The sequence below is a fragment of the Cyprinodon tularosa genome, unplaced genomic scaffold (genome assembly GCF_016077235.1).
Source record: "Cyprinodon tularosa strain WSP-4 unplaced genomic scaffold, ASM1607723v1 ctg309, whole genome shotgun sequence".
NCBI lineage: Eukaryota > Metazoa > Chordata > Actinopteri > Cyprinodontiformes > Cyprinodontidae > Cyprinodon > Cyprinodon tularosa.
Window position 1 is genome coordinate 38,516 of NW_024039018.1, and position 14,073 is coordinate 52,588.

General features: G+C 43.0%; 1 protein-coding gene across 6 annotated transcripts in view; it reads left to right on the plus strand.

Moving 5' to 3' along the window:
• The first annotated feature begins 1,142 nt into the window (after nucleotides 1-1,142).
• The window catches only part of LOC119788025 (pleckstrin homology domain-containing family A member 5-like), a 38,259-nt gene continuing 25,328 nt past the window's right edge, over nucleotides 1,143-14,073 (plus strand). For all 6 annotated transcript variants that reach the window (XM_038292143.1, XM_038292147.1, XM_038292144.1 and 3 more), the window contains exons 1-8: nucleotides 1,143-1,189; nucleotides 1,297-1,380; nucleotides 3,188-3,329; nucleotides 3,416-3,520; nucleotides 4,629-4,701; nucleotides 7,638-7,738; nucleotides 10,259-10,374; nucleotides 12,125-13,204. In XM_038292143.1, the coding sequence (XP_038148071.1) occupies nucleotides 1,158-1,189; nucleotides 1,297-1,380; nucleotides 3,188-3,329; nucleotides 3,416-3,520; nucleotides 4,629-4,701; nucleotides 7,638-7,738; nucleotides 10,259-10,374; nucleotides 12,125-13,204 (1,733 nt within the window). In that variant the 5' untranslated portion in view covers nucleotides 1,143-1,157. The remainder of the gene's footprint in view (nucleotides 1,190-1,296; nucleotides 1,381-3,187; nucleotides 3,330-3,415; nucleotides 3,521-4,628; nucleotides 4,702-7,637; nucleotides 7,739-10,258; nucleotides 10,375-12,124; nucleotides 13,205-14,073) is intronic.

Sequence of the window (14,073 nt, forward strand, 5' to 3'; positions counted from 1 at the left end):
TCAGTTTGGCAGATTTACTCGTTTAGGTTCCAATTATTTTCCAACGAATCATCTCTAATTAGAAGAGAAATCAGTGGAAACATCAAACTAAATCTATTATTTATTTTTCCATTAGTCCCATTATGGGTCCCTCTCTAAAACTAATCGCACTCGTTTAAGAGGCGTTCCCTCAAATGGAGAGGGCGGGTCGTTTCTTACAGAAGAGGATTAGGGTCACTGAAAAACAAAAAAAGTTAACAGATTTTTAAATTTTATTTCAGTTTAACATGGGAATTCTGACTGAATTCTGACAATAAAAAAAGTCAGAATTCTGAGATTAAAGTTAGAATCTGTCTTTTTTCCCATGTTAAACTGAAATAAAATCAGTTACCTTTTTTTTTTTTTTTTTTTTTCAGTGGCCCTAATCCTCTTCCGTAGTTTCTAAATCTTCCTCAACACGTTTAATCAACTAAAGACGAAGCCTTTCCAGTCCAGGAGAGTAAAGTTGCTCCATTCAGACACTTCAAGCCATTTTCTTTCTCTCACCGGTTTTTAAAAACAAATTTGGATTTTTCCAATCAGACCGATCAATGAGACAAATCAGTTCACTTGGACGACTTTTATTGTCGTTAACTTAAATTTTGTTTTGTAATTGCTCTGTTTCAGAACATTTCCACTGATTAAAGCGCAGCAGTGGTCAAATGTAGATGTTTAGTTTATTTCTATAGCTCAGGTCTCGGTTCAGGCAGACCATCCAATCAGATTCCAGATGACATCACAGGGCCGGGGAGCCAGGATTGGTTGTTCTTCAGGTTATTTGACCAGTTTTTGTGGATCTGAGGAGAGGAACTGATCTGCATTCTCATCAGACAGCAGAGCTCATCAGAGGAGGAGCAAAGGGAAACAGATTCCCTCTTCTTTAACTCCGACAGGATTCCAAATTTCAAAATGTTCAGACATCGTTCAAGGCAGGAAAAAAATGAGATAGCAGAAAACAAAGAGGATCCAGAGGATGTCTCAGAGCAGCCTGCTGTTTATAGAAACAGGAGTCAGCAGTTATCTGCTGATGCAGCCTCTGACCAGGAGGAGTAAAGCTGCTCCTCCCTCCAGGCGGAGGACGGTCAGGAAGAGAGCCGCCTGTTTTAGGGCAGGATCTCTGCTGCAGCTCTGTAAACATCATGCTGAAGTTCAGGGTCACCCACGGCTCCAGGTGAGCTCTGCTGCACCGTCTGCAGGAAGCTGTCCTCACTTCTGGCTCCTCTCACAGCTTCCTCATGCAGACACCTTCTAACCTCCATGTTTTCTCTTTTCCTTCAGCCACAATGAACGGAAGGTGACCTGCAAGCACCCGGTGTCCGGCGTCCCGTCACAAGACAACTGCATCTTTGTGGTCAATGAACAGTAAGTCAGCGTGCAGCAGAAACACCCAGAGGCAGGTTGAAGTCTCAGTTAGACAGCCTCTCTGCGTTCCTCTTCACATCTCTAACTGGGAACTCAGAGGGTTGGATGGAAAGAGGCTCTAATAGCAGCAGTCTGCAACCTTTTCCAGGTCAAGGACCCCAAACTGATGGAGAGATGGAGCACGACCCCCTAATTATATATATTGTATGAAATAGTGTTCTATTAAACTGGTCCTATAGTCACTCTATTACAGATGGAGTAATGTAACTAAAGTAATCCCTCCCTGGGATTATTAAAGTATTTCTGAATCCTGGTTGATGGGACAGGTGTTGCGAATGAAACGGTGCCCAGCTTGAAAGATGGTAATGTATGTTTAAAGACATTTCAAGTATTGGAAAAAATTGCAGGGGGGGGGGGTTAAAAAAAAAATAATAAAAAAAACTTTTGCGACCCCCATGCAGTACCTCTGCGGAACCCCTAGGGGTTGCAGACCCCCTGTTGAAGACCTCCACTCTAAAGTGTTCAGGAGTTTAAAGATTTACAGCAGAAATGTTGTTGAATGTAGACTGCAAAAAATAAAAACGCATCAAAACCAATCAGAAAAACAAAAAGTTGATAAATTGAAATGAGGACTATTTTGTGTGTGTATTTATATATATATATATATATATATATATATATATATATATATACACACACACACTTATATTACAAGATAAGTGGAATTCATCATTCAAATTATTCAATAAAACAACATGTAACATAATATTATTTGCCATAAAAATGAATTTGTAACACATCAGCAGTGCTATATTCTCCTAACCCAGTGCTGTCGACATTAACATTGTTAACAAGGTCAAACAATAAAGGCGTAGATGATGTCATCATCCAAAGTTGTTCCGCCATCTTTAAGGATGAAGAGGCACCTTCCTCTTCACTGATAGCACCCTGTCTGACGGGAATATGGGGGCTGGGGTGGGGGGGATCAGAGCGGGCAAGGTTAGGCTAACGGGTTAGCATTGCTAACATTTTCTGAACTGTTGGCTAATGCTAATGCTTGAGGGCATTTGTAATTAGGTAATCAAAGATGTGGGTATGGGCAATTCTGATGAAAAAATAAGTGGTAATACGCCGTATACCCGTGTATACCATCAGCTCATTTGCCCAACCAGATATATACATCCCAGTTTCCATAAATAATGTACTTATGGTTCTAAAATTACTTATTTCCATCATTTATTGTTATTCTATCAGTTTATTTCTATGAAAATTGATGCTTTTTCCATTTTCTCTGTTAAACTGCTTCTCTGACGTCATCATGGGACATGCTCAGAGCGGTCCGGCTAAATCGGATCAAACCATGTTTATCTGCATTTTAGTTGTTTCTTTCTTTAGATTATGCACTATATATCATCATGTTAATACAAAAGGAAAACAAAACTCAAAAAGACTAGATTTATGTTTAAATCCAAAGCAGATAAAGTTGGCACCCGGAAGTGGCGTAGGATCCCATTTCCTGTACAGATAAAACAGAAAGGATTTTAATGCATTTATTTTCTCAGGTAATACATTATTAACCTTTAACACATTATAATTTAGGACACTTAATATTTTTAAGGAGGGAAAAACCTAATTTAGGTATTTTTTACAAATCAAAATTGTGGGCGACCCGGGTGGATATCTGACCTGATGGTAAGGATGGTGCTTCCGGGACGGGTGGGGTAGTGACAGACTCAGCCTGGACGCTGCTGCTCCACCCACTCCTGAACCTCCTGTGAAATCCCTCCTCTCTGTCCGTCTGTTCCAGACCAGCCAGGAAGGCCTCGGCTGAGCAGGAGGGCAGCGCTGAGCAGAAGGAGCGTCCCATGAGCATCATGAGTGAAGCTTCCAACTACACCGGTGGCTCCGATTACAGCCAGGCCCCCACCTCCATCTCCACCTCCACCAGGGTGAGGGTCCTCAGGCCTCACTCTGAACTTACAGATCAATGTTTCTGATTGAACGGTGAAAGATGATCCAATCTGTCCTTCTGAAGCCTTCCAGGCCGTCCAAGAAGATCCATAACTTTGGGAAGAGGTCGAACTCCATCAAGAGGAACCTGAATGCACCGGTGGTGAAGAAGAGCTGGCTGTATAAACAGGTAGAGTCCGTTTGGTTCTGGTTCTGAACATAGTCGATCTGTGGCGTGTCCTTCTGGTACCGCCCACATCCTGAGCCCAGACCAGCACCTTCATGGCCTCATTCATTAAGATCCAACTGACCGAAGGTTGGGCTCAATAGAAACGCCATTGGTGAGAAAATGTGCCAATCTTTAGACAGAACCGACCGGACTAGACTGGACCGGACCAGACTCAGGGAGGGGAGTCAGAGTGAAGCCTGATGGACCGTAACTCTTCTGACGTTAACACTACAAATTAACCTCCAAGTGTAGATGGAGTTTTCAGGAACCTGAATACTGGTCCAACTGAGCCGACCGGTTCTGTTCAGGTTCTGACCAATAGTCTGGGTCGGTCCTCAGAACACCTGGATGGAACCAGCAGGGAGGCGTTCCACTAACGTCACAGATGATCAAAGAGGAATGAATGAAGCTGTGGCTACAATGATCTGGAAGGACTGGTGGTTTGTACTGCTCTGGACCGGTTCAGACCAGTTTGTACTGGTTTGGATTGGTTGGGAACAATTTTTACCGCTTTGTACCAATTTGGATTGGTTTATAATGCTTTGGACCGGTTTGTACTGGTTTGGATCATTCAGAACGCTTTGGATTTGTTTGGAATGATTTATGCTGATTTGGACCGGTTCATACTGGTTTGTACTGGTTCAGACCAGTTTGGACCGGTTAGGACCTGTTTGTACCTCTTTGAACAGATTCATACTGATTTGGACCATTTAGGACCAATTTGAACTGGTGTGTACTGGTTTGGATTGGGTCGGACCGGTTCATACAGGTTTGGATCATCTGATCCATCCGACCAGATGATGCTGTTGCTCCCCTCCTCTCAGCTTTGGTTGCCATGGCAGTGATGGTATGGCTCATTCCTGTACTCGGGGACACTGATGGCTGAATGTGGGCCCCCAGTATCAGGAGGGTCCAAACGGCACTTTGGTTCTGCCTGTTGGCCTGGTTCTCCTATAGGAGGAGCCCAGTTCCACCACAGCAGGGTGGAGCAGAACCACACTGAGGGAGGAAGAGGAGGGTGAAGAAGGATATGTCTGTATCTAAAACATCTGACCTTTGACCCCTACAGGACAGCAGCGGCATGAAGCTGTGGAAGAAGAGGTGGTTCGTTCTGTCTGATCTGTGTCTTTTCTACTACCGTGGTGAGAACACACACACACACACACTCTCATGTCTTGCTATTATTAGTGAGGACCAGGTGTTTTTGAGCCCCACGTTCTGCTCCCTGCAGCTCTTAGATGTGACGAACCGAAGCAGCTTGGAGATATTTCTGCTTCATTTAAAGCATCCATTGCTGATTGACAAAGAAAATTTTGTTTAATGAAGTAAATCAAAACAGCGTCCAGAAAGTCTAATAAATGGAAAACCATCAGAGAAGTCAGAAGGAGAGACGTGAAAAATTGATAAAATACGAGAAAAATGATTCTAGTGAGATTTCATAGGATTTTTTATTTATAGATATTAATCATTAAAATTATTATTCTATTATAGAAACACTAAAAAAAACAGTAAAGTTAGAGTTAAATGAATTTATACTGAAGCTTCAGCACATTTCAGAGTCCTAAATCTGTTAATGTGAATAAAAAGTTAGGTCTGAAAGCTTAACGTCTCATTTCCTGAAGAACAGGATCCTGGAATGGACGTCTACACACCAACTACAAGATGCTTTATTTAACCCTTTAAAGCCAAGTGTATCACATCTGATAAATGAGTTTTTAAGACTTCTGCATCTGATGCTTTTGATCTTGAAAACCCGAATTCTCACAATCAGACACATTTAGCGAACAGATAATATGTAAAAGATTATACAGAAATGCTTACTGCATCAAAATTGATGCAAATAATGCTCTAGTTTAACTTAATCAAAAGGTATGTTTTTATTTCATTTGTCAGAAAGTTAATTGGCAGTTCTAATTAAAAAAGAAAGAAAAAAAGATTTTTCTGTCGATTATTTCACCAGTCCAGGCTTTAAAGCACTCAGATTAAAGGTCAACTATGGACATGGCTGCTGTAATCCCTCAATAAACCATATAACCTGCTATGATCCCAGGTATATGTACAGTGGGTATGGAAAGTATTCACACCCCTTTAGATTTTTTACTATGTTTTATTGCAGCTATTTGCTAAAATCAATAAAGTTCATTTTATTTTTCATTAATGTTCACTCAGCAACCCACCCTGACAGAAAAAACAACAGAAATGTAGAAATATTTATTAAAAAAGAATCACCTGGTCATAAGTATTCAGACCTTTTGCTCAGTATTGAGTAGCAGCAGCTTCTGAGCTCGTTCAGCCAGGACTCTTCCTGGGAATGATGATGGATCCTCTGCCGTTCTTCCTCTCCAGGTCTGTCAGGGTGGCTGCTGAGCGCTGGTGGGCGGCCATTTTCAGGTCTCTCCAGAGATGCTAGGTCAGGGCTCAGGAAGGGTCCCAGAGTTGTTCCTCTAGCTGTGAGTTTAGGGTCATGGTCTGGTTGGAAGGTGAACCTTCGGCCCAGTCTGAGGTCCTGAGACTTTGGAAGAGCTTTTCTTCCAGGATATCCCAGTTGTCCTGTCCCTACACCCCATAGCATGATGCTGCCACCACCATGTTTTACTGCTGGGATTTGTGATGAGCAGTGCCTGGTTTTCTCCACACATACTGCTTAGAATTAACTCCATAAAGTTCAATCTTGGCCTCATCAGACCAGAGAATCTTCTTCCTCATAGTCTGGAGCTGGAAGCTCTCATATAGACAGCTGTGTTCCTTTCCTAATCAGGTCCAATCAGTTTAATAAAACACAGCTGGACTCCAATGAAGGAGCAGAACCATCTGAAGGAGGATCAGAAGAAACGGACAGCATGAGAGTTAAATATGAGTCACAGCAAAGGGTTTGAATACTTATGATCAGGTGATATTGAACATTGATGAGCAGACATTTAAATTCAGTGACACAGAAAAGTTTAATGACACCGTCATGGGATAAGCCTCCAGGGCCGTTACCCTTCAAGTGAATTTTGCTTGGGGATCCTAAATTCCTTGAAACGGCCCTGCTGAATGTAAAGCTTCTTTTTTGATATCTTTTATTTTTATAGATTTTTTTATTTTCAGGTTGAGTTTGCCAGATCACATTGTCTTCCCACCCAATCCATATGCTCGCTCTGACCAATAGAAACGCTGATGACACCCAGAGGACCAATAGAAATGTGGCTCCACCCACACCAACAGACCTGGAAAATTCAGTTTGAGAAGAAGAGAGTTGTTCAAACTCCACATAAAGAAGAGAAATTTGAAAACAAAATAAATATAAAAAAAGTACAAATATTGAAATAAAAAAAAATTACATTTGAAAATCATTTTAAAAACTTTACTAAGAATTTTTTTATGATATGCTTTTTATAAACCTGCAAATATGGAACCAGATTCACTTATTCTAACGCCGGGGGCGGGGGCGGGGAGGTTGTTTACATAACAAAACTGACCTAATGAGGAAAACCAGAAATGAACCATCTCATCCAATCAGTGATGGAGGAGCAGCGAAGTCTAAAAACTTCAATATTTTCATACCAGCATTATTTATCCCTTATCCTCATGATGAGAAGGTCCGTTGAATCCGATTGGATGCTGCAGTCACTTCTGATCCTTATAGTTTGGTTTGGTGAGGAAGTCCTGAACCATCTGCCTCTTCCAGCTGCAGAAACCTGATGATCTACCACCAACATCTGTGGACCTACTGTAGTGAGAGAGCAGCTTCATTGGGCTCACTGAGACATGGCTAACAGCACTAACCCCTCACATACACATACATGGCAGCAGGAGGAGGCGTTGCTGTGGTTCAGCTCTGGGTACAGCGGCTGCTCTGTGCAGCAATGTGTTACTTTTCTTGTGTCATTCGTTCTAAATTTGGTTCAGGTTTGGTAGACGGGATCCCAGAATCCCCTGCGCCATCCTTGCCACCCAGGTGAAGTCCTTCTGTGGAGCCTCGGCCCCATTTTCATCTCCAGCTGATTCCTTATGTCCGACGGCGGAGAGATGGAGTGACTTTATCTAAAAATGTCCTGCTATATTTGTCTGAGATTTTGCTTTGTTGTTTCTGTAGATGAGAAAGAGGACAGCATCCTGGGAAGTATCCTGCTGCCCAGTTTTCACATCTCCATGCTGTCTGTGGACGACCACATCAGCAAGAAGTATGCCTTCAAGGTAAACCCTTCTAGGTGCTGGGCTGAGGATCTCGTCTGGATTCTTTTTGACTGATTCAGCAGAAAGTAAAAAGTCAGTCATGAAAGTCTGAAGGCTTGTTGGGTTTTCTGCCTTAAACTCCTCAGCTTCAACACATGCAGACCACAGTTCCCTGTGGAACTCCGCTTTTAATCCCTGACATAGGTTCTTATTTGAGTTTAGGTCTAGACTTTGACTAGGCCTTTCTGGCATATCAAAATGCTCTCATCTAAATATTCTGTTATAGCTAAAGCTTCAAGGGTAGAAGGTAATCTCCCCGTATTGTCCTGGTGTTAGCTCTCCTGGCTAGCTTAGAGAATAGCATTCCCACAACACTATGCTAGCACCGTCATCCTTTGACATTGAAAAGCTGTGTTAAGGCTGATGGTAGCATGTCATCAAAGAACGTTCTTCCCTCAGGAGGCTTCTAGCAGGAACTGTTAGAGCCTGATTTCTCTTCCCTTCACTCCACCATAAAGCTCAGCTCTTGCCCCATCAGCAGTCGGTCAGCAGTGGAACTCTTCAGCTCCTCCAAAGTTACCGTGTTAATGGCAGATTATACTTCTGCAACCGCACACATCAAATGTCGCTTAAGTCTGGTCGCGAACCAGTTTTGCTGGTATGCTTCTGCAACGTCGGTCTGGAATTTCTAGGGACGCACAGCAGTTTCCCATGAAAGCGCAAGGGGGAGCCTATTGGAGAACTCGCCAGAACTTCGCAGATGGTCAAAAGAACGACCGTGCCGGCGGGAGTGTTTATTTTTCAAAACAACGATAGTGCATCTGCAAGACATCACGGTCACGGATATGGATCTAGAGTTGCTAGACATCGAAGAGGAACAGGTTCTGTTACTGGTGTTGGCAAAGAGACCGATTAACCTTTTGTCGTAATCCATTGTAGTTGTTCCTCGGTTTTTAAAAATGGATTCTATTCTGGATTTAACAGGAAGCCAATGAAGAGAAGCCAGGATAGGAGAGATATGATCTCTCTTTTTAATTTTCATCAGAACTCTGGCTGCAGCATTTTGGATCAGCTGAAGGCTTTTAACTACAGTTTGTGGACTTCCTGATAGTAAAGAATTACAATAGTCCAGCCTTGAAGTAACAAATGCATGGACTAGTTTCTCAGCATCACCCCTGGACAGGAGATTTCTCATTTTTACAATATTCCTCAGATGAAAGAAGGAAATTCTAGAAACCTCTTTGATCTGGGATTTAAATGACAGGTCCTGATCAAAAACAACACCAAGATTTTTTACTTTATTATCTGAAATCAGTTTAATCCCATCCAAATGAAGTGACTGACTAATCAGCTTCTTTTTCAGAGACTCTGGTCCAAAGACTATAACTTCTGTTTTGTCTGCATTCAGAAGCAGAAAGTTAAGAGTCATCCAGGTTTTTATGTCTTCAAGACATGCCTGTAATCTATGTAATGGGTTAGCTTCATCTGGATTATAGACAGATATAGCTGGGTATCATCAGCATAACAGTGGAAATTAATCCCATGCTGTCTAATAACTCTACCGATTGGGAGCATGTATAAAGTAAAGAGAATTGGTCCTAGCACTGATCCCTGTGGTACTCCACAGGTAACCTTTGAGCATGAGGAAGATCTGTCATTAACGTGAACAAACTGAATTCGATCAGATAGATAAGATTTAAACCAGTCTAGTGCTGTTCCTTTAATTCCAACAAAATATTCAAGTCTTTCTAAAATAATATTATGGTCAACTGGATCAAATGCAGCACTGAGATCCAACAGGACGAGCACAGATACAAGTCCATTATCTGAGGCCATGAGAATATCATTAGTGACTTTCACCAGAGCTGTTTCAGTGCTATGATGAGCTCTAAAGCCAGACTGAAACTCTTCAAAAAGTTCATTATGGTGGAAGTGATCGAAAACTCGTTTGGCAACTACTTTCTCAAGAATTTTAGATAAGAAAGGAAGATTGGATATAGGTCTATAATTGACCAAGTCATCTGGGTCAAGAGACAGTTTCTTAAGCAGAGGTTTAATTACAGCAATCTTAAAAGCTTTAGGTACATATCCCTGTAACAGAGATAGATTAATCACATCTAAAATGGAGGAGGAGATCAAAGGGAATACCTCCTTAAATAACCTGGTTGGAACTGGATCTAACATACAAGCTGAAGGCTTAGATGAAGACAATAATTTTGCTAACTCTGAAAGTTCAACTGGATCTGATCTGATGTCTGGTCCTGATGAGGAGGCGGGGGTTGGGTTTCCCTGATGGCCACTCCTCAGTGACGCCTAGAGGAGCTCAGAGACCAGGATCAAAGGTTTTCAGACACACGCTTTGTTATTTGATATTTAACCTTTTACTGTTTCCCTCCATCTGTTCCTCTGATCAGTTTTACTTTCTGTTTGATCTTTGACTGTAAACCTCAGCTCATGGTCAGGGTCCCTGAGAACTTTGCAGACCTTTATTCGGTTCTCTGCTAATAATCACCCACCCTTTCCTTCCTCCGCCCCCTTCAGGCCACTCATCCCAACATGAGGACCTATTACTTCTGCACAGACACAGCTAAAGAGATGGAGTCTTGGATGAAAGTCATGACAGATGCTGCTCTGGTCCACAGCGAACCGGTTAGAAGGTTGGTACCGAACTTCATGCTGTCCTCCTTCCTCAGCAGGTTTTTCCTCCAGACACAAATAATCAAACTTATTTGGACCACATTCCTCATATACATACACTACCGTTCAAAAGTTTGGGGTCACATTGAAATGTTCTTATTTTTAAAGGAAAAGCACTGTACTTTTCAATCAAGATCATTTTAAACTAGTCTTAACTTTAAAGAAATTCACTCTATAAATTGCTAATGTGGTAAATGACTATTCTAGCTGCAAATGTCTGGTTTTTGGTGCAATATCTGCATAGGTGTATAGAGGCCCACATCCAGCAACTATCAATCCAGTGTTCTAATGGTACAATGTGTTTGCTCATTGGCTCAGAAGGCTAATTGATGATTAGAAAACCCTTGTGCAATCATGTTCACACATCTGAAAACAGTTTAGCTCGTTACAGAAGCTACAAAAGTGACCTTCATTTGAACAGATTGAGCTTTTGGAGCATCACATTTGTGGGGTCAATTAAACGCTCAAAATGGCCAAAAAAAGAGAACTTTCATCTGAAACTTAACAGTCTATTCTTGTTCTTAGAAATAAAGGCTATTCCATGCGAGAAATGGCTAAGAAATGGAAGATTTCCTTAGGTTTGTACTACTCCCTTCAGAGGACAGCACAAACAGGCTCTAACTAGAGTAGAAAAATAAGTGGGAGGCCGCGTTGCACAGCTGAGCAAGAAGAAGTACATTAGAGTCTCTAGTTTGAGAAACAGATGCCTCACAGGTCCCCAACTGGCATCTTCATTAAATAGTACCCGCAAAACACCAGTGTCAACATCTACAGTGAAAAGGCGGCTGCAGGATTCTGGGCTTCAGGGCAGAGTGGCAAAGAAAAAGCCATATCAGAGACTAGCCAATAAAAGAAAAAGATTAAAATGGGCAAAAGAACACAGACATTGTACAGAGGAGGACTGGAAGAAAGTGTTGTGGTCGGATGAATCCAAGTCTGAGGTGTTTGGATCACAAAGAATAACGTTTGTGAGACGCAGAACAAATGAAAATATCCTGGAAGAATGCCTGACGCCATCTGTTAAGCATGGTGGAGGTAATGTGATGGTCTGGGGTTGCTTTGGTGCTGGTAAGATGGGAGATTTGTACAGGGTAAAAGGGATTCTGAATAAGGAAGGCTATCAACTACATTTTGCAACGCCATGCCATACCCAGTGGACAGCGCTTGATTGGAGCCAATTTCATCCTACAACAGGACAACGACCCTAAACACACCTCCAAATAGTGCAGGAACTATTTAGAGCAGAAAAAGGCAGCTGGTACAAATTAACAGCTAGAATGTCAAAGGTCTGCAATGCCGTAATTGCTGCAAACTTATTCACCACCATACGTAAAATTTATTTCATCAAACTTCTTTGACGAAAGCAAAGTTTGATGAAAAAATTTTTTTTATTTCAAATACAAATCATTATTTCTAACCTTGTCAAGGTCTTGACTATTTCCTATTCATTTCACAATGTATGGTGGTGAATAAGTGTGGCTTTTCAGGAAAACACAAAATTGTTTGGGTGAACCCAAAATTTTGAACGTTAGTGTTTGTGTATATATATATATATATATATATATATATATATATATATATATATATATATATATATATATATATATATACATATATACATATGTATATATATATATATATATATGTATGCATGACTGAGTTACTACTCTGTGAGTTTATTTCACAGCCTGTTCTCCTTCCTGAACACAGACTGGATAAGCTGAACGTGGACCAGCAGCCGCCTCAGCAGTGGAACAACCTGATGAATCACGCGGTCCGAACTCAGCCGGAGCTCCAGAACAATGAGCGGAACAGGGAACCCGTGCGCCAGGAGTCCCTTTCACGGGCCGATCGTTTGAAAGACGCAGAGAAACCAAACCGGCAGAGGGAGCGCGAGTACTACACCCTACAGAGAGACGGAGAGAAGTATTCCCTGAGGAAAGATGGAGTTAGCTACATGCTGCAGAAGGACGGCGAGCGATACGTCCTCCACAGAGACGGAGAGCGATACCTGCTGAGAAAGGATGGGGAGAAATACTCGCTGCATAAAGAGGTGGAGAACTACGCTGTTCAGAAAGTGAATAACAGATATACAGTCACCCCCACAGAGGAGAAATACGCTCCTTCCAAAGATGGAGAGAAGTTCCTCCTCACCAAAGATGGAGAACGGTCTGCTCTGCAGAAAGTTGGAGATCGACACAAGCTCCAGGACGATGGACACAGCTATGTCCCTCAGAAGGAGGTTAAGAGACAGCTCTCACTGAGGGAAACGGAGCGGTACGGCACCTGGAGGGACCTGGGAACCAAACAGAGCACCGTCCACATGGTGGATAAGTACGGCAACCTGAAGGAGGTCAGGAAGTACAGCACCCTGCGAGAGGGGAACAGGTACGCTGCCGTCAAAGACGCAGAGAAGTACGCCACGATTCGGGCCGGGGAAAGGTACGGCTTTCAGATGAACCCCAGCTCAGAGAGGTCTGTGACCAAAATCAGCAGCATTATGCTGCAGCCCGCTCAGGCTGCCGCCATCGCAGCCGCAGTGTCTGCATCACGCCACAACCAGGCAGGCCTCAGCACCCAGAACCCTCCACAGGCCGTCAGCTCTGGGTCCAGGCCTGCAGAACCGCCGGGGGACCGTGGTCAGAGCAGCACCGCCGCCAGCCTTCCTCTGCAGGCCCCGGCTCCGGTTCAGGAGCCGGACGGCGGCCTGGCCGGCTCAGACCGCATGCAGCAGCTGGAGGCCAGAGTCCGGACTCAGCGGAGCCGAGAGCTGGAGGACGACACTCGAAGGTGAGGCTTTTAGAGAACCTGTTTCCAACCGACAGCCCACAGCTGCTGAAAACTGAGCGTCTGCTGGGTTTAAAGAACTGATTCTTTATTGAGTTTGATTTATCCAACACTGATCAACCACTTACGGCCATTCTAGTAACAAACTGGTACAGTCAGTCTAATGAAAGCTTCGCATGCAGAGGTTTATTCAACCAGCCCAAATGGGCGGAGTCAGAGCCAGCGGCATGCTGGGACCCTTCCTCTGCCCAGAGATACCGCCTGTGTTTGATTTCAGAGTTTTCAAAGATCCGGTCTACCTGGACCGGGTCCTTATTCAAACAGGTCCATCCTTCCGCAGCTTTCACCGCCCGTACGCTCTGTCGCCTAGCAACCGTGACAGTTGACGTTCAAAGCAGGCAAAGAATGGCTGCTGAACTTCTCACTGCTGCTCTGGGTGCTAATACCATTTCTGAGGAGCTTCAGCAGCAGTACCGTCGTCTCAGATATCAGATTTTTAGTCCGAATCTGAGCTTAAATTCCAGCCAATCCCATTTACACAGTAACAGATAAAAACCTTTTAGATAAATCAAACATTACCGCCACATATCTGACTCAATAACCATTAAAACAACTATTTTCATTCATTTCAGACGGAACTATTCACAGACTTAGATTATATTAAACTACACTTCCAATATTCACCACTGTTTGGCGCCATTTCTCTATTTCCTCTGAGCACAGAGCAGCCGCCTTGCTTGGACTCTCAATGAATCATGGGATACGGAGGATACAGCGGACCCGTCCTTATCATCAGGCAGAAATAAGGCTGCATTTTTTGGCTGCATAACGAGGAGTCTTCCAATCTGAACAGACCTCGGCATCACGCTATG